A 24,744-nucleotide genomic window follows, 5' to 3' on the forward strand; every position below is an offset into this window, starting at 1 on the left:
AGATACACATGCTGTGCATAGACTATTAAGCAGTTATCTCCCCAAAAGCGGTGGCTCAGCCTGTAGGAGTGGAAGTAGTTTGAAATAAAGTTCTTAGTACGGCTTGACCTACTGTGGCTTGTTGTGCGGATAGCACGTTTACAAAGTAGTGCTTAGTAAATGTGTGAGGCGTAGACCATGTGGCTGCCTTACATATTTCGTTCATTGGAATATTTCCTAGGAAGGCCATGGTAGCGCCTTTCTTTCTGGTTGAGTGTGCCTTTGGTGTAATGGGCAGCTCTCTTTTTGCTTTAAGGTAGCAGGTTTGGATACACTTAACTATCCATCTGGCTATACCCTGTTTTGATATTGGGTTTCCTGTATGAGGTTTTTGAAATGCAATAAACAGTTGTTTTGTTTTCCTAATTAGTTTTGTTCTGTCAATGTAGTACATTAGTGCTCTTCTAATGTCTAATGTATGTAGTGCCCTTTCAGCTACTGAGTTTGGCTGTGGAAAGAACACTGGTAGTTCTACTGTTTGAATTAAGTGGAACGGTGAAATAACTTGGTAAAAATTTAGGATTGGTTCTTAGAACTACCTTATTTTTGTGTATTTGAATAAAAGGTTCCTGTATAGTAAACGCTTGAATTTCGCTTACTCTTCTTAGAGATGTAATGGCAATGAGAAATGCAACCTTCCACGTTAAGAATTGCATTTCGCAAGAATGCATGGGTTCGAAAGGTGGACCCATGAGTCTTGTTAAGACGATGTTGAGGTTCCATGAAGGAACAGGTGGTGTTCTTGGTGGTATAATTCTTTTTAGGCCTTCCATAAACGCTTTAATGACAGGTATCCTAAATAGTGAAGTTGAATGGGTAATCTGCAGGTATGCAGAAATTGCTGCGAGGTGTATCTTTATGGAAGAGAAGGCCAGATTTGATCCTACTACATCCTTTGGAGATGCATGTAATGGTTGAACTTGATTACTATGGCAGTAGCAAACAAATCTTTTCCATTTACTTGCATAGCAGTGTCTAGTGGATGGCCTTCTAGTCTGTTTTATGACCTCCATACATTCTTGGGTGAGGTTTGAATGTCCGAATTCTAGGATTTCAGGAGCCAGATTGCTAGATTCAGAGATGCTGGGTTTGGATGCCTGATCTGTTGTTTGTGTTGTGTTAGCAGATCTGGTCTGTTGGGTAGCTTGACATGGGGTACTACTGACAGGTCTAGTAGTGTTGTGTACCAGGGTTGTCTTGCCCATGTTGGTGCTATTAGTATGAGTTTGAGTTTGTTTTGACTCAATTTGTTTACTAGATATGGAAGGAGAGGGAGAGGGGGAAAAGCGTATGCAAATATCCCTGACCAATTCATCCATAGAGCATTGCCTTGAGACTGCCTGTGTGGGTACCTGGATGCAAAGTTTTGGCATTTTGCATTCTCCTTTGTTGCAAATAGGTCTATATGAGGTGTTCCCCAAATGTGGAAGTAAGTGTTTAGAATTTGGGGGTGAATCTCCCATTCGTGGAATTGTTGGTGATCTCGAGAGAGGTTGTCTGCTAGTTGATTCTGGATCCCTGGAATAAACTGTGCTATTAGGCGAATGTGGTTGTGAATCGCCCATTGCCATATCTTTTGTGCCAGGAGGCACAGATGTGTTGAGTGTGTTCCCCCCTGTTTGTTTAGATAATACATTGTTGTCATGTTGTCTGTTTTGACAAGAATGTATTTGTGGGTTATGATGGGTTGAAATGCTTTCAACGCTAGGAATACTGCTAACAATTCGAGGTGATTTATATGCAACTTCGTTTGATGTACGTCCCATTGTCCTTGGATGCTGTGTTGATTGAGGTGTGCTCCCCACCCTGTCATGGAAGCATCTGTTGTTATCACGTATTGTGGCACTGGGTCTTGGAAAGGCCGCCCTTTGTTTAAATTTATACTGTTCCACCATAGAAGCGAGATGTATGTTTGGCGGTCTATCAACACCAGATCTAGAAGGTGACCCTGTGCCTGTGACCATTGCGATGCTAGGCACTGTTGTAAGGGCCTCATGTGCAGTCTTGCGTTTGGGACAATGGCTATGCATGAAGACATCATGCCTAGGAGTTTTAATACCATCTTTGCATGTATTTTTTGTGTCGGATACATGGCTTGTATAACCTTGTAAAAATGTTGAACCCCTTGTGGACTTGGAGTGGCTATCCCCTTTGTTGTGTCGATTGTCGCTCCTAAGTATTGCTGTGTTTTGCACGGCAGAATGTGTGATTTTGCATAGTTGATGGAGAAACCGAGTTTGTAGAGGGTTTGTATGACATACTCTGTGTGGTGTGAACACTTTGTTAGGGAGTTGGTTTTGATTAGCCAATCGTCTAGGTAGGGGAACACGTGTATTTGCTGCCTTCTGATATGTGCAGCTACTACTGCTAGGCATTTTGTAAATACTCTTGGTGCGGTTGTTATACCGAACGGCAACACTTTGAATTGGTAGTGTATTCCCTTGAATACGAACCTTAGGTATTTCCTGTGCGAGGGATGTATTGGTATGTGGAAATACGCGTCCTTTAGATCTAAGGTTGTCATATAGTCTTGTTGTTTTAGCAGTGGTAATACGTCTTGTAGCGTGACCATGTGAAAGTGTTCCGATTTGATGTAGATGTTTAGTGTTCTGAGATCTAAGATTGGTCTCAGTGTTTTGTCTTTTTTTGGTATTAGAAAGTACAGTGAGTAAACTCCTGTGTTCCTTTGTGTACGTGGTACAAGTTCTATTGCGTCCTTTTGCAGTAATGCCTGAACTTCTAATTCCAGAAGGTCTAAATGCTGTTTTGACATGTTTTGTGTTTTTGGTGGGACATTTGGAGGGATTTGGAGAGATTCTATGCAATAACCATGTTGGATAATTGCTAAGACCCAAGTGTCTGTTGTTATTTCCTCCTAAGCTTTGTAAAATTGGCTTAGTCTTCCCCCCACTGGTGTTGTGTGAAGGGGTTGAGTGACTTGTGAGTCACTGTTTGGTTGTAGGGGTTTTGGGACCTTGAAATTTTCCCCGGTTTCTAGGGAATTGTCCCCCTCTGTACTGGCCCCGAAAGCCTCCCCTTTGGTACTGTCCCTGGTAGGTAGACGGTGTTGATTGTGAGGTGCTGGCTTGTGTGGCTTGACCCCGAAACCCCCCTCTGAAGGGTGTTCTGCGAAATGTGCCAAAAGTGCCTCTGCCCTGCGGGGAATAGAGTGCGCCCATGGCCTTGGCTGAGTCAGTGTCCTTTTTCAATTTCTCAATTGCCGTGTCCACATCGGGTCCAAACAATTGTTGTTCGTTGAACGGCATATTGAGCACTGCCTGTTGTATCTCGGGTTTAAACCCGGATGTGCGCAACCATGCGTGCCGTCTTATGGTTACCGCGGTATTTATTGTTCTTGCAGCTGTATCCGCTGCATCCATAGAGAGCGTATTTGGTTATTGAGATATGTTGTCCCTCCTCAACTACTTGTTTTGCCCGTTTCTGTAATTCTTTGGGTAGATGCTCGATGAGATGCTGCATCTCATCCCAATGGGCTCTGTCATATCGCGCTAGGAGCGCCTGAGAGTTCGCGATGCGCCACTGGTTTGCAGCTTGTACAGCAACCCTTTTCCCGGGAGCATAGGCAGGCTTTGATAGGTGCTATGGGTGGAGGAGAGGGTGTTGAAAGGTAGGTCATCCTCGACAGGTTCTGAGTGTAACGACACGTTATGGAACTCTGCTGCCCTAGCTACCACCTGTGCATACGCTGTGCTGTCCTCGGGTGGTGAGGGCTTGGTAGGGTACGACTCAGGACTATTGTCTGATACTGGGGCGTCATATAGGTCCCAAGCGTCCTGGTCATCTTGGCTCATGGTGGTATGAGCTGGTGAATGTGACGGAGTTTGTGCCGGTGATGTATGAGTTACAGGTGGAGGAGAGGGTGGTGGAGTTACTTTCTTCACCACTTTTGCTTGTGGTGTTTGTTCTTGTGTTTGGAACTCGAGTCTCCTTTTCCTCCTGATTGGGGGAAGAGTGCTGATCTTCCCTGTCCCACTCTGTATGAAGATCCGCTTCTGGGTGTGGTCTACGTCAGTGGATTGTAACTCTTCTTCAAATCTGTGTTTGCGCATTTGAGAGGACAGTGATTGTTCCTCTGAATACGAGCTGGCAGTCGGTTCGGTTGCAGGGCGTTTTGGCACCGAAACTGTGTCTTTGCTTGTTTTCGGCTCCGAGGAGAATTTTCTCTTTTTTGTAGTCGAGCTTTCTCGGCGTCGATCATCCTCGGTGCCGCTGTCTCTGCGTCGGACAGCTTCGATTCCGCTGTCTTGGCGTCGACCCTTTTCGGCAGCACTTTCTCGGTCCCGAGATTGCTGCGTGCCTGTGTCTCGACCCGAGTCGGACGATCTCGGCACCAGTTCGCCCTTTTTCGGTGCCGATGGACGGTCACCTATTTTATGGGTTGAGCCATGGCCTGTTGGCAGTGGCGTCCCCCGGGCCTTGTCTGTTTTCCCGTGTGGTGCTTGTTTCGACGTCTTACTCACGGTTTCTTCGACGTCGAACTCCTCCGAGTCCGATTCATGGATGGAGAAGGCTTCCTCTTCTTCTCCTTGTTCCTCGAACCCACGTTGTCCTGTCGACGTGGACGCCATTTGCAACCTTCTGGCTCTTCGGTCACGGAGCGTCTTTCGGGACCGGAACGCACGACAGGCCTCACACGTCTCTTCCTTGTGCTCGGGCGACAGGCACAAGTTACAGACCAAATGTTGGTCTGTATATGGATACTTGCTGTGGCATTTAGGACAGAATCGGAACGGGGTCCGTTCCATCGGTGTCGATGTTACACGCGGTCGGGCCGACCAGGCCCCGACGGGGGGTCGAAGTTACCCCGAAGGGCTACCGGAGCTCTTCACGATTCGGTGTCGATTCTATCTAACCCGATACCGAACGAAACAATACCGACGTAGTTTTCCGAAGTTTTGACTATCTTTCCGTCCCGAAACCCGGAGCGAAAAGGAACACGTCCGAACCCGATGGCGGAAAAAAAACAATAGAAGATGGAGTCGACGCCCATGTGCAATGGAAACAAGGAGGAGGAGTCCCTCGGTCTCGTGACTCGAAAAGACTACTTCGAAGAAAAACAACTTGTAACACTCCGACCCAACACCAGACGGCGGACTGTGCACAGCATGTGTATCTGCAGCTACACATGCCACCGAACATATATTTACAAATTTACAAGTTTATTTTTATCAACTTATAACGGCTACAGGCTCCCGGGGAGGTGGGAGGGCGCATGTGAATCTGCAGCGTCTCATGCCACGAACGGATGTACACTGGGGAAGTGACATTTTCCGTTCGATGGCATGTGTAGCTGCAGATACACATGCTGTGCATTGACTAGTAAGCAGTTATCTCCCCAAAAGCGGTGGTTTAGCCTGTAGGAGTTGAAGTTGTTTGAAATAATGTCCGTAATACTGCCTGTCCTACTGTGGCCTGTTGTGTTGTTAACACATCCACACAGTAATGTTTGGTGAATGTATAAGGCGTAGACCATGTGGCTGCCTTAGAGATTTCTGTCATGGGTATATTTCCTAGAAAGGCCATTGTGGCGCCTTTCTTTCTAGTGGAGTGTGCCTTTGGTGTAATAGGCAGGTCTCTTTTAGCTTTTTCATAACAGGTTTGAATACACTTAACTATCCATCTGGCAATGCCTTGTTTGGATATTGGATTTCCTGCATGAGGTTTTTTTTGTTTTGAGAAATTGTTTGGTTCTATCAATGTAATACATTAGTGCCCTTTTGATGTCTAATGTATGTAATGCTCCTTCAGCTACAGAGTCTGGTTGTGGAAAAAATACTGGGAGTTCCACAGTTTGATTTAAGTGAAACAGTGATAACTTTTGGTAAACATTTTGGATTTGTGCGTAGAGCAACTTTATGTTTGTGTATTTGTATAAAGGGTTCCTGTATGGTAAATGCTTGTATTTCACTTACTCTTCTAAGAGATGTGATAGCTATTAGGAAGGCCACTTTCCATGTTAAGTATTGCATCCCACAAGAATGCATGGGTTCAAATGGTGGACTCATGAGTCGTGTTAATACAATATTGAAATTCCATGAAGGAACTGGTGGTGTTCTTGGGGGAATGATTCTTTTTAGACCCTCCATAAATGCTTTTATGACTGGGATTCTAAAGAGTGATGTTGAATGTGTAATTTGCAGATAGGCAGAAATTGCTGTGAGATGTATTTTAATGGATGAAAAAGCTAGCTTGGATTTTTTAAGTTTAATAAGTAGCTTACAATGTTTTTTGTTGATGCATGCAGTGGTTGAATTTGATTATTATGACAGTAATAAACAAATCTTTTTAATTTGCGAAGCAATGTCTTGTAGTAGGTTTCCTAGCTTGTTTAATGACCTCCATACATTCTTGTGTAAGGTCTAGATGTCCAAATTCTAAGACTTCAGGAGCCAGATTGCTAGATTGAGCGATGCTGGATTTGGGTGTCTGATCTGTTGTTTGTGTTGAGTTAACAGATCTGGTCTGTTTGGTAGCTTGATATGAGGTACTACTGACAGGTCTAGTAGTGTTGTGTACCATGGTTGGCGTGCCCAAGTTGGTGCTACTAGTATTAGTTTGAGTTTGTTTTGACTCAATTTGTTTACTAGATACGGAAGGAGTGGGAGAGGGGGAAAAGCGTAAGCAAATATCCCTGACCAACTCATCCATACCGCATTGCCCTTGGAGTAAGGGTGTGGGTACCTGGATGCGAAGTTTTAGCATTTTGTGTTTTCTTTTGTTGCGAATAGGTCTACTTGCGGTGTTCCCCATTTTTGAAAGTAGGTTTGCAGTATCTGGGGATGAAGTTCCCATTCGTGTATCTGTTGGTGACCTCGACTGAGATTGTCGGCCAACTGGTTTTGAATTCCTCGGATGTATTGTGCTATTAGGCAAATGTGATTGTGAGTCGCCCAATGCCAAATCTTCTGTGCTATGAGACACAGCTGTGACGAGTGTGTCCCTCCCTGTTTGTTTAGGTAATACATGGTTGTCATGTTGTCTGTTTTGACCAGACTGTGTGTGTGGGCTATTAACGGTTGAAATGCTTTCAATGCTAGAAACACTGCTAGTAGTTCTAGTTGATTTATATGAAGTGGTCTTTGTTGAGTGTCCCATTGTCCCTGGATGCTGTGTTGGTTGAGGTGTGCTCCCCACCCTACCATGGAAGCATCTGTTGTGATCACGTATTGAGGCACTGGGTCCTGGAAAGGCCGCCCTTGGTTTAAATTTATAGGATTCCACCATTGAAGCAAGGAATGTGTTTGGCGGTCTATCAACACTAGATCTTGAAGTTGACCCTGTGCTTGTGTCCATTGTGTCGCTAGACACTGTTGTAAGGGTCGCATGTGTAACCTTGCGTTTGGGACAATGGCTATGCATGAAGACATCATGCCTAGAAGTTTCATCACAAACCTTACTTGATACTGTTGATTTGGGTGCATGCTTTATACTACGTTTTGGAATGCTTGTACTCCTTGTGAACTTGGAGTGGCAATCCCTTTTTCTATGTTGATTGTTGCTCCTAAGTATTGTTGTATTTGACACGGTTGTAAGTGTGATTTTAGGTAGTTTATTGAGAACCCTAGCTTGTGAAGGGTTTCTATGACGTATGTTGTGTGTTGAAGACACTTTTTCTGAGTGCTGGTTTTTATTAACCAATCGTCTAGGTACGGGAATACGTGTATGTGCTGTCTTCTGATATGTGCAGCTACTACTGCAAGGCATTTTCTAAATACCCTTGGTGCTGTTGTTATCCCGAATGGTAACACTTTGAATTGGTAGTGTACTCCTTGGATTACAAACCTTAAGTATTTCCTGTGGGAAGGATGTATAGGTATATGGAAGTAAGCATCCTTGAGGTCTAATGTTGACACGTAGTCTTGTTGTTTGAGCAAGGGAATCACGTCTTGAAGTGTTACCATGTGAAAGTGATCTGATTTGATGTAAAGGTTTAGTGTTCTGAGATCTAAGATGGATCTCAGTGTTTTGTCCTTTTTTGGTATTAGAAAATACAGGAAATAAACACCTGTTCCTTTCTGATGGTTGGACACTAGTTCTATTGCCTCTTTTTGTAATAACGCTTGGACTTCTAGTTGTAATAGATCCAAGTGCTGTTTGGACATGTTGTGTGCTTTTGGAGGCACATTTGGTGGTAATTGTAGGAATTCTATGCAATAACCATGTTGGATAATGGCTAGGACCCACGAGTCCGTAGTTAGGTCTTCCCAATTTTTGTAATAATTTGTGAGTCTCCCCTCCACTGGTGTTGTGTTGGGGATTTGTGACATTGGAGTCACTGTTTTGTTTGTGGGGTTTTTGGGCTTTGGAATTTCCCTCATGTTTTAGGAAACTGTCCACCCCTTTATTGACCCCGAAAACCTCCTCTTTGGTATTGGCCCTGGTATGAGGGTCTGGTCTGTGAGGTTGAAGGTTCTGTGCTTTGGGCTCGAAACCCCCCTCTAAAGTGTGGCTTTGTAAAGGTGCCTCTGCTCTGTGGGGAGTAAAGCGCGCCCATGGCTTTGGCCGTGTCCGTGTCTTTCTTGAGCTTTTCTATAGCTGTATCCACCTCCGGCCCAAACAACTGTTGTCCATTAAAAGGCATATTAAGCACAGCCTGCTTGATCTCTGGCTTAAATCCGGAGGTGCGTAGCTATGCGTGTCTCCGAATAGTGACCGCCGTGTTCACTGTTCTGGCGGCTGTGTCCGCTGCGTAAATAGCCGATCGTATCTGGTTGTTGGAGATACTTTGGCCCTCCTCCACCACTTGTTGTGCACGCTTTGGAAACTCTTTGGGAAGATGTTCAATGAAATGCTGCATTTCGTCCCAATGAGCCCTGTCATATCTTGCCAATAAAGCTTGGGAATTGGCAATACGCCATTGATTGGCTACTTGTGCTGCAACCCTTTTTCCTGCTGCATCAAACTTTCGACTTTCTTTGTCGGGTGGTGGTGGATCCCCAGAAGTCTGAGAGTTTGCCCTTTTCCGGGGTGCCCCTACTACCACCGAGTGTTAGTTGTTGCGTGATGTACACAGGGTACGTAGGGGGAGGTTTGTATTTCTTCTCCACCCTAGGTGTGATGGCTCTGCCTTTGACTGGGTCTTCAACCACCTGTTTCGCATGTTTTAACATGCCTGGTAACATAGGCAGACTCTGGTATTGGCTATGTGTTGATGACAGGGTATTGAATAAAAAGTCATCCTCTATAGGTTCTGCATGCAGTGCTACATTGTGAAAAGTAGCTGCTCTGGACACCACCTGCATGTAAGCAGTACTGTCTTCTGGTGGTGATGGTCTTGCCGGGTAGCAATCCGGACTATAGTCAGATACTGGTGTATCATATAGATCCCATGCATCTGGGTCATCCTGGCTCATCCCTGTGTGCCTTGGTGATTGCATCATTGGGGGTGTTGCAATTGGTGACAGTTGTGGTGATGGCTGTGGTGAAAAACGTGGTGGAGTTTTTTCTTTAGCCACTTTTGCTTTTGGCTGCTTTTCTGTTTCTTGGAAAGCGAGTTTTCGTTTCATTTTAATTGGGGGAAGAGTTCTTATTTTCCCTGTGTCCTTCTGAATATGGAGCCTTCTTTGTGTATAGTCTGGCTCTCCCATCTCTAATTCTTGTCCAAATTTATGGCCTTGAGTTGTGATGAAAGGCCTTGTTCTTCTGAATAGGAGCTCTGTTTCGGCTCCGAGGCTGGGTGTTTCGGCACCGAAACCTTTTCCGCAGTCTTTTTCGGCTCCGAAGACACCTTTTTCGGTTTCGGGGTGCCGATTTCTCGGTGCCGAGTTTGGTCGGAGCCAGTATCTCGGTGCCAAGTAAACTCTGTGCCCGTATCTCGACCGGAGTCGGATGTCTTCGACACGTGTGTGCCCTTTTTCGGTGCCGATGGTTGGTCACGGTGCTCACGGGTTAAGCCATGGCCTGCCGGCGGTGGCGTCCCCTGGGCTTTCATTATCTTTGTGTGAGTTTTGGCCGGGGCAGTTTTACTCACGGTTTGTTGCCTCGCCGGCTGCTCACTTTCAGCCTCGTCCTCGTCCGAATCGGGAATGGAGAAAGTCTCCTCTTCTTCGACGTCGTGGTGTCCTGCCGGCGTCGACGCCATTTGAAGCCTTCGAGCTCTCCGGTCCCGTAGCGTCTTCTTCGACCGAAATGCCCGACAGGCCTCGCAGGTATCCTCTTTGTGTTCGGGGGACAAACACAAATTACAGACCAAATGCTGGCCTGTATAAGGATACTTATTGTGGCATTCGGGGCAGAAGCGGAATGGGGTCCGTTCCATGAGCCTTGAAGACGCACGCGGTCGGGCTGACCAGGCCCCGCCGGGGAGTGGAAGCCCCGAAGGGCTACCGGAGCTCTTCTTTTTCTTCGGTGTCGATCTGCTATTACTAACCAGATACCGAACGCAAACAATACCGTTGAATTTTCCGAGATTTATCTAACTTTCCGAACCGAAACACGGAGTGAAGAGGAACACGTCTGAACCCGATGGCGGAAAGAAAACAATCTAAGATGGAGTCGATGCCCATGCGTAATGGAGCCGAAAGGGGAGGAGTCCGTCGATCTCGTGACTCGAAAAGACTTCTTCGAAGAAAAACAACTTGTAACACTCCGAGCCCAACACTAGATGGCAGGATAATGCACAGCATGTGTATCTGCAGCTACACATGCCATCGAGCATATATAAATAAATGTATGTGATACTTACCAACTATGCCTTTACTACGAAATTTTCGTGGTAAAAGCATATGCATTGTAAAACCATTTTGTGGTAAGCGCATGCGTGGTAATGACCATGCATTGTACTTACTGCGTTGTAAAGGCATGCGTTGTTCCATCATACAACCTTTCCACACCATCAGATGTGAAGCCCATGAGCAAACTCAACCAACCAGTGAGCAGATTGCTAAATCAGGATCTAAATGGAAGAGGCCATACCACAGTAATGTGGATGCGGGAGGGCGGTAAGAGATCTGAGATTAGATAGAATATATACCAAAGAGTGTTACTGAAGATAAGAAACCTGTTCTGATGGATACTTACTTAAATCACACATTCCTCACCTTGTGAATAAATACCAAAGCAGAACCTCCCAAGGTGGTGGGTCAGTGGAATGGCTTAAACTAAAAAGTCATGCAGGACTTAGTGGGCAAATCTTGACGGACCAGACTGTGGAGGCAGTAGTGCTCTGTGAACGTGTGCAGTGACTCCAATGTAGCTGCTAGACAAATATCCAGAAAAGGAATTCCAAGTACTTATGCTATGGTAGCAGCCTTGGCGGAGTGTGTCCTTAGACGTTCTGGAGGCCTGCTTCTTAGCAAATGCATAGCAGATCTTAATACAAAGGACTATCAATTGAGATTTCTGGATCACCTTTCCCTTCTTCGTTCCAGAGAACCCCCCAAAAAAACCTGATTGTTGTAGGAAATTGACATGGTTAACCCCCTCACCCTGCCACCAACACTTTATGCCCGATATTGATGCTGACTTGACAGTGTGCTGGGATTCTCCTAACCAGGCCCCAGCACCAGTGTTCTTTCTCTAAAAATGTACCTTTGCTTCCACAATTGGCACCCCCCCCCCCCGGGCACACACTTACGTCCCTTGTAAAAGGTGCCCATGGTACCGAGGGCCCTGTCGCCAGGGAAGGTCCCCAAGGGTTGCAGCATGTGTTATGTCACCCTGGGGGACCCCTCACCAAGCACATGCACAGTATATTTGCCTTATTCTCCCTACCAGCACACACAAGCTGCAAAGTCGACATGGCACCCCTCTCAGGGTGCCATGCTCACAAACCACTGCCGCTGGCATAGGTAAGTCACCCCTCCAGTAGGCCTTACAGCCCTAAGGCACGGTGTACTATACCACATGTGAGGGCATAGCTGCATGACCAATATGCCCCTACAGGCTTTAAGTCCATTCTTAGACATTGTAAGGGCAGTGTGGCTATATAAAGTATATGGGCTGTTGAGTCTATCATTATGAACTCCACAGGTCCATAATGGCTTCACTGAAGTCTGGGGATTTTGCTATCAAACCTCCCAGCACAACAAACCCACACTGATGCCAGTGTTGGATTTACTGACAAATGCACCCAGAGGACATCCTAGAGATGTCCCCTGAATTTTAGCCAAACTTCTAGTGCAGGACTGACCAGTTTGTGCCAGCCTGCCACTTCCAGTTGCGTTTCTGACCACATGGGGTGAGAGCCACAGGGCACTCCAGCTAGTGGAGATGATGGCCCCCCTCTGGCTTAAAAGGAGTACACATTACAATGTGCGAATAAGATTTATAACCCACTGTGGCACCACAAAAGGCTTACGAGAAAGCATGTGCTGTAAAACTTTTAGAAAATCCTACACAAATGGTGGTTTGAATAAGGACGGTTAGTCCGGTAAATGAAAAAAAGGCTGAATGGTTGAAAAGGTTACTTTTAACTGTGCCCATAGCAAGACCTTGCTGGGCCAAAAATAAAGCAAACACATCCAACAGTTTTGCCTACGAGTTCAACTGACATGCACATCATCAAGGCACAAACCTGCCCTAGCGCCCAGCAGACACTGACTTTGCTGAAGGACGCCAGGCTGTCAAAAGGGCATGACCGACCTCAGGAAGAAGATCAAAGTGGACCAACTGTTTCAATTCAAACTCCACAAATGGAGTACTAGGTTGTGAAGGCTTGCGTGCAAGATCCTGCACTGCTGCTACAATAGGAGATAGTCTCGAAGAGGCAGCCTGATCAGCGGGCAAATGCTGAAGCCCAGATGTTCTGGGTATCACACTCTCTCGGCCCATCATTATCTTCAGAACATTCGTCAGGAGAAGTGGTGGCACTAAGGCATACTGGAGCCTGTGCTCCACTCTAGATGAATAGGTCTCCCAGAGTAATTTCTGGAACTCCAGCGCGCAAAAGTGCCCAGCAGTGGCAAAGAGATTGAGCCAGGGTTCTCCCAATTGTCAGATGATGCCCTATGTCATCTCTGGATGTAACTGTAAACCATGATCTGCTAGGGGCTGCTGGTTGAGGTCTTCTGCCCTAGATTCTAAAGACCCAATCATGTTGTGTGCCAGCAGGGAAATTCCTTGACCATTTGGCCAGCCCCAGATGCATACAGCTTTTTGGAAAAAGACCCAGGAACTCACTCCGTTCTTGTTATCGTAGATTGCTTTCAATATTAAGCAATTTGCACACAACTCCAGCAAACTGATGTGGAGGCAGGTCTCCACCAAAGAGCAGAGCCTTCCGATTTTCACCGCTCATTAGATGACCTCCACAAGCCAACAGCGATGCATCCATAATCTCTGGGTGGGGCAGGGAGAGGGTCTGCCAGTTGCTGTTGAGCCACAGCAGGTCTTTTGCAGCCGCCTTCTAAACCTGGCAGATTCTCTTGGTGCTGAGCCCATGATATTTAAGGTCCCTCTACAAAGCACGCATGTGTCATCTGACATGGTAAGCAAGCCCAATGCAGGATGCTAGGAGGTGAAAAAGCCTCAGCGCCATCCGCACCAAAACCCAGGACAGAGGCGGAAACATTGCGACCATAGCCGAATGTCATGGACTCCTCAGTCTGAAGGAAAGTCTAAAAATTGCACTGTATCCAGGATTGCTCAGATTAAGGGGAGCCTGTGAGAAGAAATTAGGTGTGACTTTGCCACGTTGACTGATAACCCCAATGAACCCAAGAGGTTTGCTCTCTTGTGGTGGTTTATAGCTAACTGTGGCAAGGCCACTTTCAACAGCCAGTTGTCAAGGTTGGGGTAAGACAGGTACCTTGACATCCAAATTTGGGCAGCAACCACTACCATTACTTTTGTGAACACCTGGCGGGCACTGGTGAGCCTGAATAGGAGCACAGCAAACAGAAAGCACTCGAGACCCACCTTGAACTGTATGTAGGGCATGCAGCCTGTAAGACGAGGAGGTGAAAATAACGTGCAGGTCCAAAGCTACCATTCAGTCTCTAGGATAGAGGGCAGAGAGAACTTGGGCCAGGGTGAACATTTTAAATCTGTCCTTGCCAGGAAGGTGTTCAGAGGGTGCACATCTAGGATAGGATGGAGACCTCAGTCCTCCTTCTATACAAGAAAGGAGTGGGAATGGCACCCAGCCCCTACTTTTGAGGCTGGCATCCTCTCCATAGCTCCTTTAGCCAAATACGTCTGCTCTTTCTGGGATAAAACAGACAAATCATCTTTGAGAAATGTTCTGAAGGAGGTGGCAGGGGCAGTCAGGAGAAAATGAATGGTAGGGTATAGACTAACTGGACAATCAGCAGGATCCATTAGTCAGATGTCACCTGTAGCCACACCTACAGGAAGTGGTTGATGCTGCCATCTCCCAGACGGTTGTAACCTGGTAATGGCACACTTGAGGGGTTTGGCGGTTGTGGTCAGAGTGGTGGAAGATTGGGATGAGCGTTGCCCCTGATGGTCAGTGGTTGGGCTCAAGGTCCCAGACTTGAAAGGGCTGGAAGGCCTGTTTTGCCGACGGTGGGGCCCGACACTGCAAATGGGCCTGATGCTGTAGATACGCCCAGCCCCTGACTTAACCCCAAATATGACAACACTGATGGTGAGCTTGCCAGACGGAGCTCAAAGGCCCAAAGGGAGAGTTGTGGTCCAGCTTTCCTTACCACACTGTCTGCCGAATCCTTCTCACCAAACCGGAAGAAATCATCAAAAGGCATGTCCATTAAGGATGCCGGTCTGCTTCCAAGAAGCCAGTGGACCTCATCTAGACACTGTATTGATGCACCACACCAGTTCTCATAGCCCTACCTAGACAATCTGTGGTGCTGAGGCCAGAGCAAAACACAAATTCGGCCGCACCACCACAATCTTGAATGATCTAAGCTACATAAAACCGGAAATCATCCGAGAGTCCAGGTAAGATCTCACCCTCTATGCTTTAAAAGTGCACAAGTGTAGTGACATAGCAAATAGCTTGTGCTGCTGATATCAAGACAAGGCTAGCTGACAAAGTACAATTTCTGAATGTGTCTACTTGTTTTGACTCCCTGCTTAGGGTTCATTCTACAGGTGGACACTGGTACCAACAGACTTTCAGATGCTGAATACCGCTGTGCTAGGGAGTCCAGGTCTCCTGAAGCAAATCTATGACAGTGGATGCCATGTTGGCTGATTTGGGTAACAGAACATGGTTTAGCCTGAGTGTCCAGCAATGTGTCAGTGAGGGCTTGTCTGGATGGTAAAACAGGTTTTGTCGATGTAAGACACACATCAATACGTTTGTTTTAAGTTCTGTAGTGGGGTGGTGGAGATTAAGGACAACAGCAACCCTTCTGATCACTGTAGCAAATTTAGTGCTCCCATGCTGGTGGCCCCAGGGAGAAGAGGCGACCAACCCTGTATCACTGAGGTGTCCAGACCACTGGCAACCTGTAAGCCCATGTACCAGCTCTTATAAATTGAGGCAAACTCTCCACCATCCCCATCACTCACCTCACTAAGGCTGGATCTTGTCAGAGTCCAAGCCAAAAGTTGTTGTAACATCTGTATGTGACTGAGCGAAAGTGGGATCATGTCTGAGTCATATAGATTCAGTAGACTGAGGCACATTGAGATCCAGATGTGGACCTGACTACGGTGGAGACAATAAAAGCTTGGAGTAGTACACCACAATAGCTTCAGAGTCATCTTCCAGGGCCGGAGGCGTCTGTGCTTGAGGAACTAGTGCAGATTTTGACACAGGTCCCATCACTGGCACAGAACTGAAGTGGGGTCAAGGAACCCAGATAGCTCAAAAAGTGAACCTTACAAAGGTAACCAGACAGGGAGTCCCTGCAGATGCTTGGGGCCAGAACGCACACCAAAGGCAGCCAGAAGTGTGCCAAAGATGCACAGCACGGCCTCTTGAAAGACCTCGACTTGCTGTCATTTGACTGATAAACTGGTATGCAAGGTGCTTCAGGCCGATGGGTGTAAATGGCTTCTTTGTGGAAGAGGAGCTAGACCTGGAGGCACAGTGACATTTTCTGGAGAAACAAGGTATATGACATCACCAGTATAATCAGGCAAGCCATCCCCTTCACCATCACCAATTACATGGTGTGCACTACGCTCTGCTACAGGATCAGAGTCTGAACCAAAAAGATAATGGAGCCTTTGCTAATAGTTGTGGCATGATAGAGGCACAGGGTGAGAATCAGGCTGCATGACAACCAGTTGCGATTTTGTGATTTCCCAGTGTGGCATCGGGTAGACCTCCATTGGTTCAGGAACAGAAACAGGCATTGGGCACCAGTTGGACGTATGGTCCAAGGTGAGGAGTCTACAGTAAGAAGGATCCATCAGAAAAAAAAAAATAGTACTTGGTTGAATTTGTAGTTAACAATTATTTGTACCATTCTCTTATAAAAGCCCTGATGATTGTAACATGAGCATGTGATTATGCCACATTCTTAAAACCAATCATTATCTGTGTTGTCAAAGCTCAGGCTTGAAACAGCCAGAAGACCTTTGAGAATGTGGCGAGAAAGCTGTGCTAACAAGGAACGCTTCACCATCATACTGTAGGACAGTTCTTGAAAGCCAATGTACCTACAGCTCCTACGCAGTAGCAGATGCTGAAAGCCAATTTGCATGTAGTTTTTAAGGTGGGTACAAATAAGCTCATGTATGTTATGCCTTCACCAACGCCCTCATCCAACCCAGCCACCCACTCTCCCCACTGTGTCCCAAATCCATTTACCTGCTGCTCATGTTGTTGCCGGACGGCTTGTGAGATTTTTCTCTGGTTTTGAAGAAGGTGTTGCTGTTGCTGTTGCTGCTGAAGCAGGAGTTGACAGGCCTGAAGTGGGAGGAGGGGGAAAGGGTGCAGGAGGAATAAGTGAAAAAGAAAATAATGCATTGATACAGAATCGAAGAAAAAGAGTAAAAGAGAGTAAAGGAGACAAGACATAAAAGGGAGTAAAGGAGACAGATGTAAAAGAGAAAAGCAAGGTGACAATAGAAGATTGCCAAAGTGCAGGAAAAGAGTCGGAGAACATGGAGGGGGAAGCAAGAAACGTAAGGGAACAAAGAGCAAGAACGCAGAAAATACATGAACCAGCAATAGAAAGTTAAAAAAGGAGAGAGGAATGGAGGGATAGTGGGGTTACAGGAAATAAATAAGAACAAATATAACATATTACATAATGTGGGCAAGAACAGTTTATTTCACTCCTACCCCCTCACCTGCTCTACTGATGGCAACCAAACTATCTGGGGCCCTAACAGTAGCTGTATATGAAAATGAAAGATTATGTTACTTAGCATGTAAGCATCTGTTGCAAGTAGTGCTGTAGATTCAAATGTTCTGCATACTCCTGCAATCTAGTGTTGAGCTTGGACAACTGCAATGTGTTTATCTTTGAATAAGTCTTAAGTCACGAAGTCTCTGTGACTCCTACTCTGGTCTTGGGTGTGCATGTACACTGACTCCACCTGTCACTGTTTTTTACACACTGGATCAGAGCAAAAATAGAGTAGAGCAGAAAAGAATAATGTTCATATGTATAGATGCAGAAAAAAAATATTTTTAAAGAAAAAGTAAAAGAAACAAACACTGGCTGCAAGGGAAATGGTCTGAAACTGAGTCCTAAGGACAGTCTGACCAACGTTAGCTTGCTTGCTGCCTAGCAAAAACACACACAACACTGTTTTGTGAAAGTGAGTGGAGTGGGCTATGGGGCAACTTTACAAATATCTGCAATGGGAATATTCCCTAAAAAAGCGATAGTAGCACCCTGCTTATGGATGGACTGAGGAATGGGCTGGAAAGTTAGGGTTCTTTTAGCTTTTGCATGACAGATTTGAATGCACTTAACCTGCCTTGGAAATGGCATGTTTATGAAGTTGTGAAAAAGTCACAAACTGTTGTATTTTGCAAAAGAACGTGGGACAATCAATGTAGTACATTCGAACATGCTTAAGGTCAAGTGTGTAAGAGCCTTTCCAGCCACAGAGTCTGGGTGTCAAATGGTCCGGTTAAGACACAACAGGAGACGATCTTGGGAAAGAATTTAGGATTGGTTCCAAGAAATACTCTGTCCTGGTGTACCTGTAAGAAAGATTCCTATTGTGTGAGGGCCTGTGGTTCACTAATATTAATGGGAGACGCTAGGGCCACTAGAAAAGCAACCTTCCAAAGGAGAAACTGCAAAGGGTATGAATGCAGTGGCTCAAAGCCGGGACCCCATAAGTCTAGTGAGGACATTAAGATTCCAGACTGAAGCTGGAAGTCCACTTGGTGGAGTGACACCCTCAAGGCCACCTGTAAACACTTTAATTACAGGAATCAAAAAAGGGAGGTGTGCCTATATGCAGCAACAATGGCTAAATTTAGCCTGATTGACATGTAGGGTAAATCCAGCTGCTGTAAGTGTAGGAGGTAGTAAATAATGTCATGCACCACAGGCAGAATAGGATTTATTTACTCTGAAGTACAGTAGTGGACAGAACGCTTCCACTTAGCAGCATAACAGGTGCGTGTGGTGGGGGTACGGGTTTCCACAGAGTATGTCCATGCATTTTTGGAGTAGATTAAGGTAACCGAACTCCAAGACTTTAGGCGTCAATCTACCAAGTCGAGCTGTCTGGTGTATGGGTGTCTGACACTGCAGTGGTTTAGTACGAAAAGGTCTGGCATGCTTGGGAGCTTCTCATGGGGGGAAAAGGGAAAAGGAACAATTCCGAACCCGACGGCGGAAAGAAAACAATCGAAGATGGAGTCGACACCCATGCGCAATGGAACCAAAGTGGGAGGAGTCCCTCGGTCTCGTGACTCGAAAAGACTTCTTCGAAGAAAAACAACTTGTAACACTCCGAGCCCAACACCAGACGGCGGACTATGCACAGCATGTGTATCTGCAGCTACACATGCCACCGAACAGGGACATTTCAGGAAGGGTCGAGAACCATGGCTGTCTGGTCCATGTAGGAGCAACCAGGATAAGAATGTTAGGGGGGGGGGGGGAGATAGCTTGAGCGTCCTGACTGCGTAAAGTATCAGAGGGAGAGGAGGAAAAGTGTATGCAAAGATCCCTCACCGATGCGTCCATAGAGCATTGCCTATGGACTGGGAGTTTGGAAATCTGGCTGTGAAGTAGCAAATTTTACATTTTTGTGTGTTGGGAAAAGGTCTATGCTTGGGGTGCCTCATCTTTGGAAGTAATGAAGTAGGGCTTGAGTGTGTAGATCCCCCACTTGTTGACAACTGTAGAAGAAAGCAACACAACACAAGAAATCCACCAATTTATAAAAATTGCATATACCGTTATGAATTTATGAACACTAAAATGAAAGATCCACTGGAGGGTTCTAGAGATTCATTTTACAAAAAACAATAGCTCAAGACTATTCAGTCTACAGTGAGCAAGCATTGTCAAATTTACAAATTTACAACTAGAAACGTTCAGCAAAATGTTACTTCAAAGATGGATGTGGTTACTTGGAAATACTTTGTGTGACCAACTCCAGCAGTAAGCCAGTCAAGGGTGCCATCAAGGTCAGAAGGAACAGCTACCTTGGCCAGAAAAGCAGTCTTCAGTTGAGTTTGAGTGTTAGTGGTATCTTGTTCTTGACTTCTATGGGGTGGTCCTGATGCAAGGGATACATGATGCTAAAGATGCTCAATAATGCTGAAGATGCTGTGTGGTCAACAGGGTCTTCCTGGGGCCACTCCTCGGTCCCTGTGGAGAAACCTGGCCACAGCGGTTGAGGGCCTTCAAAGCCATCTTTGATCCAGCAAATGTTGCCACTGCATTATTGGTCACAGGGCATAACAAAACCAGCAATACCCTTCTTTTGGTGATAACTTTTCTCGGCGGCTAAACTGCACTCTGACGACTCTTCTGAGTCCAGCTGACTTGGGTGCAACGTCTGAGCATCAGGTCTCAGTCTCCTGTGCTGTGATGAGGAGCAATCATCTGGTGTTCTGGGATACCAATTCGCTCTGGCAGACTTCCTCAGCTTCTGAGGCCCTGTGCTACGAAAGGGAAGTCAGCCATTGGCTTCTGGGGTCTCTGCTTTAAGTTGGGCTTGGGGGAGGACTTCTTCATGAGCAGGACACCCCAGACACAGTTCTTTCTTTGCTAACCCAAGGAGCAGCAGATGCAGTCAAACTTCAGTGCAGCCTCTTCTTTGCTGGCTCCAGAGTCAGCAGGACAGTTCTTTGGTTTGCTTCTTCAGTCAAAGCAACTTCTGAGTTCTAGGTGTCCCTTTTATGCCCAGATAGTGCCCTTAGGGGAGGTCCTGGTACCTAGCCAATGTGCTATTTGGTTCCCTCCCACCTGATGACAACTTCCTGTGAAGTACGGCATCTTGCTATCCCAGAGTGCTCTATTCTGCCCACTACCAAGATGGCTGCACCCTTCTCTTGAGTGGAGCTCGGTAGCCCGCCCTGGAAGTGTGGCTATGTGGGAGGGTACACGTCAATGAAAAAACTGTTACCCTCTTTATCCTGACAAAACCCAGACAAAAGAGCCCCTCTTGAATGTGGTCACTTTTTGCACATCAAAGGGGGCTTCCCCTTTGAAGCTTGCCTTTTGGGCCAAAACCCGGCGTGGCTTCCAGTCAGGAGTCAGCTCTAGGGTCATGGAGCAGAGGTAAGTGAATCAGCCTAAAAGCATCTATGGATTAAAAAAAACTAAACATAGGAGCTGCAGAATCCAAGCTATCCTAAGGAGCCCTATCTAGATTGAGGGAGGGTCATCAGCAGAGGAAGTTCATACACACATCAGTGTAAGAAACATTAAAGAATAGACACAGTCACAAGAGCCATCTTACTCTCAAGCAAGGATTGGCATATTTTTGCATGATACCGATGAAAAACAAAAGTGCCTCTTTTTGACATGCCTATCCCCCCCCCCACACTTTTTTGCCCGGTATAGGATGTGATTACGACAAAGTGCGCTGGGTTCCTGCTAACCAGGTTCACAGAGCCAGATCTCTTTCCCTAATCTGTACAACTGTTTCCCTAACTGGCAAATCCTTAAGCACCCTCTGTAAGTCCCTAGTAAATGGTAACCGTGGTACTAAAGAGGGTCGCTAAGGGCTGCAGCACGACATCTGCCACTCTAAGGGACCCCTCACCAAGCACACGGCAGGCTGCGTGTCTTGGTGCAGACAAAAGTGAAAACACGACATGGCACACAGCCTGTGTGCCATGTACTGACACTGCATGCAATATATGTACGTTACCCCTCTTACAGCCCTAAGGCAGGGTGCATTAGATTAAAGGAGAGGCTATATCTCCATGATCAGATATGTCACTGTCAATTCTACGACACAGTAAGAGGGCAAGGAAGCCATTTTAAATGCATGTGTTGGACACTGGTCAAAGCAAGTTCCCTAGCTATATGATGGCTTCACTGAAGATACAGATTTTTGGAATCATATTAGTGAACCCACACTGATGCCAGTGTTGGATTTACCAATACATGCACCCACAGCCTGCAGCCTCTTCACAGTGACCAATCTTCACTGGAAAGCATTGGGCACCCAACGCTGTTTTGCACTCTGCACCCGGCTCCTGTGTCTCTGAGGATGTACTGGTGGTGCTGCCTTGGACCTTGCCCACTACTCACCTTAACTCCTGGAGATTGGTCCTGTAGGTCACTGTACTCTACCTGTTTGCAAAACATGTCTTCCTCCTATAGGATAACGTTGCAGAACTCAGAAATTCTACTGTGTCCTCTTTTTAAAGTGAAAATAATTCCTATTTAAAAACATACTTACCAGAAAAAAAAAATCTCTGATCCATATACAAAGATACTTGCTATTTTTATAAATTAGAGCGGATCTCCTTTTTGCAACGGTGTCTTATTTTATTGACTATTGTGTGTATTTGTGCATGTCCTCTGTGTTAAGCCTAAGGCTGCTTGACCACACTACCCCAATATAGAGCACTTTGGAATTGCATAGCAAGCCCTGTCCACTTATTGTGGAACCCCTGGACCCTTTATACATTGTTCACATACCACATAAAGGGCCAGCTTCCTACAAATGCCAATAGATAGAGAAGTACTGATAAGGGCGTGAAACAAGTAGACAGACCTCAGTCTGATAGTGTAGGAAACATATATGCCGATAGTTTTGTAGGGACTCACTATCATCGTTTCCGGTTTTAGTCACCTGTTTATTTTTAATCTTGGCATAGGTCCAAGCAACATTGAATTAAGTGATAGTGTAGGTATCTGTTGCTAATTTTAATCCACTTTCCCAATCCTTCACTTTTTCTTCACACTCAAGCCAAAATACAGATTTAAAATTTACGGCATTCTCACAAAAGATCACCATCAATGAGCCCTCCTGAGGACCCCGTCGTGCACTGCAGTGCCAGCCCGATGAGGAACAATGCCCGATGAAGCATGCCACCTAATTGGTGAGTGAAAGCACTTGCTCCTACTAAGCAAATGCTTTAGGTGATCCGTATGTTCTCAATGAACATCTTTTGAAACACCTTGCATTCCAGAACAGCGTACTTTAATATAGAAGGAGTTAACACCTACTCCAGGGGCATGCATCTATTGTCACTTGTCCTAGGAGTCGTTGACAAGTCTTTCCTGGTGGGCAGAAGCTGGTCATGTGGCCACCCTCAGCAAATGGGCACTTGAAAACTGGGCAACAGAGTGGCTACTTTTTAAAAGTTTTATGTGGCAACACATCACATCAATTTCGACCTGGGCAAGAAGTCTGGATTAATATAATGATTTGTTTGATACCTTGAAGTAACATCTTTGGTATTCCCATTCAAAAGTTAGCATAGCTGAGTTGTCAGTGTCTAAGTCTGTAATTGCCAATGGGGGCCACCAGTCACTCTCTCAGTAACCCAGAGGGCAGGGTGCAAGTACCTGTGTGTGAGGACACATCTGCACTAGCAGAGGTGCCCCTACTAACTCCAGTTCCTTTTTCCTGAACTTTGTGACTTCTAGCCACTGGAACCACGACTGGACCCTCCAGGAACAGACAATCAGCATCCACGACAAAGCCTCTTCTTGCAACATTGTTTCCACAGCTCCTTCTAGCTCCTGCAACATTTCCCCAGCTGTGTAACTTCTGAGGGCTGCAAGTATTCAGTCTGCTCGAGAAAGAAGAAGGAATCTCCATTGGAGTAAAGGTATCACTCCCCTGCATCCACAACCACCTACTGAAAGACTGCAGGGATTTCCTCTCATCCTGAGCTGCGTGGATCCTGCGTCACGAGTCATGGTCTGGAGTAGTCCTCTTGGTCCTCTCTGCCAGCTGTCAAACTTTGGTGGAGGTAAGCTCTTGCCGTCCCACACAGGACAGTACCCCCGGGCACTGTCTCTTGCAGCTACCAAAGCTTGTTTGCATCGCATCCAAGGGATCTTCAGGCTCCATGTAGCCCCAGCACTGCTTGTAACGCACAGCCCCCTGCGTGTTTCTCCTGTGGCGTGGGACCCTTCTTCAGTTCTGCTGCGTGGGCTCCTCTGCGGCTCCTGGTTCATCGTCCAGTGGGTATCCTGTGGGGGCTGCCTCTTCTTATTTGGACTCTCTGCCTTGCTGAGAGTCCCCCTAGGACTACCCCCATGGGTTGGGTCCTCCTGGACCTTGCTTGTCCCCAGCAGCTCCTCTTTTGCTTCACCGCGACTTCTCCCTCTGCTAAGCCTTGTTGGTGGCTTTTCCACACCACTGTCCGACTACAATCATTCATCCGGTGTGGGACGCCGACTGAAGCCTCCAGGAACTCTTCACCTGCTCCAGGGCTGCATTCCTGACTGTCTTCGCCCTACTTTCGACCAACTCTTGCATCCACAGCTGGATGGACAGTAGCTCCTACTCCTCTGTGACTTCTGGACGTGGTCTCCTTCTTCCACAGGTCTTCCTCTTCATGAATCCACTGCTGGGTTCGTGCAGTCTTATCTGGGTGTTGCATTTTCGTCATTTTCTTCCTTTTGGGTGGTTTGGAGAAAATCCAGTTACTTACTCCTTTCTTCCTGGTCACTGGGGGCACTGTGGTACTTACCTTTGTGGTTTACTAGTACTCCCAGCTCCCCTCTACACATTCCACTTACCTAGGTGGGGGTCCTGTGTTTGCATCCTATTTTTTAGTATATGGTTTGGGCCCCCCTAGGTTCACTAGTGTCTATATCAATTTGCACTTTTTTTTATCACTTTCTATGCCTATTGCTGATAACTAGTGTACATATTTAGTGTGTTGACTTACCTCCTATCGGAGGGTTGCCTCTAGTACTTTTTAGTACTGTGTCACGAATATAAAGTACCTTTATTTTTGTAACAGTGTGTTTTCTTTCATGTGTGTAAGTGCTGTGTGACTACAGTGGTATTGGATAAGCTTTGCATGTCTCCTAGATAAGCCTTGGCTGCTCATACACAGCTACCTCTAGAGAGCCTTGCTTCTAGACACTGCCTACACTACACTAATGGGGTATACCTGGATCTGGTATAAGGTGTAAGTACCTCAGGTACTCACCAAACACCAGGCCAGCTTCCTACATCTTCCAGCTGCTGTGCTCAGTGCGTACCTGAGGTACCTGAGGTACTTACACCTCATACCAGATCCAGGTATACCCCATTAGTGTAGTGTAGGCAGAGAACAGAGGTACTGACTCCCCCAGCCAAGGCATCTAAAACATCCCTAATGGTCACATTTGAAATGGCTTTTCCCTCCTCTAAAAGCTCTTCCCTCCGTAGGAAAATGGCTCCCTGTTGCAGGTACCCCCG

At 46.3% G+C, this 24,744-nt stretch overlaps 1 protein-coding gene across 9 annotated transcripts in view; it reads right to left on the reverse strand.

Annotated features, from left to right (window-relative positions):
- The window catches only part of TNRC6B (trinucleotide repeat containing adaptor 6B), a 1,322,553-nt gene that overhangs the window by 288,006 nt on the left and 1,009,803 nt on the right, over positions 1 to 24,744 (reverse strand). For all 9 annotated transcript variants that reach the window (XM_069231280.1, XM_069231283.1, XM_069231279.1 and 6 more), the window contains one exon: positions 16,748 to 16,846. In XM_069231280.1, coding sequence (XP_069087381.1) covers positions 16,748 to 16,846 — 99 coding nt within the window. The remainder of the gene's footprint in view (positions 1 to 16,747; positions 16,847 to 24,744) is intronic.

This window comes from Pleurodeles waltl, chromosome 4_2, assembly GCF_031143425.1.
Source record: "Pleurodeles waltl isolate 20211129_DDA chromosome 4_2, aPleWal1.hap1.20221129, whole genome shotgun sequence".
Classification (NCBI taxonomy): domain Eukaryota; kingdom Metazoa; phylum Chordata; class Amphibia; order Caudata; family Salamandridae; genus Pleurodeles; species Pleurodeles waltl.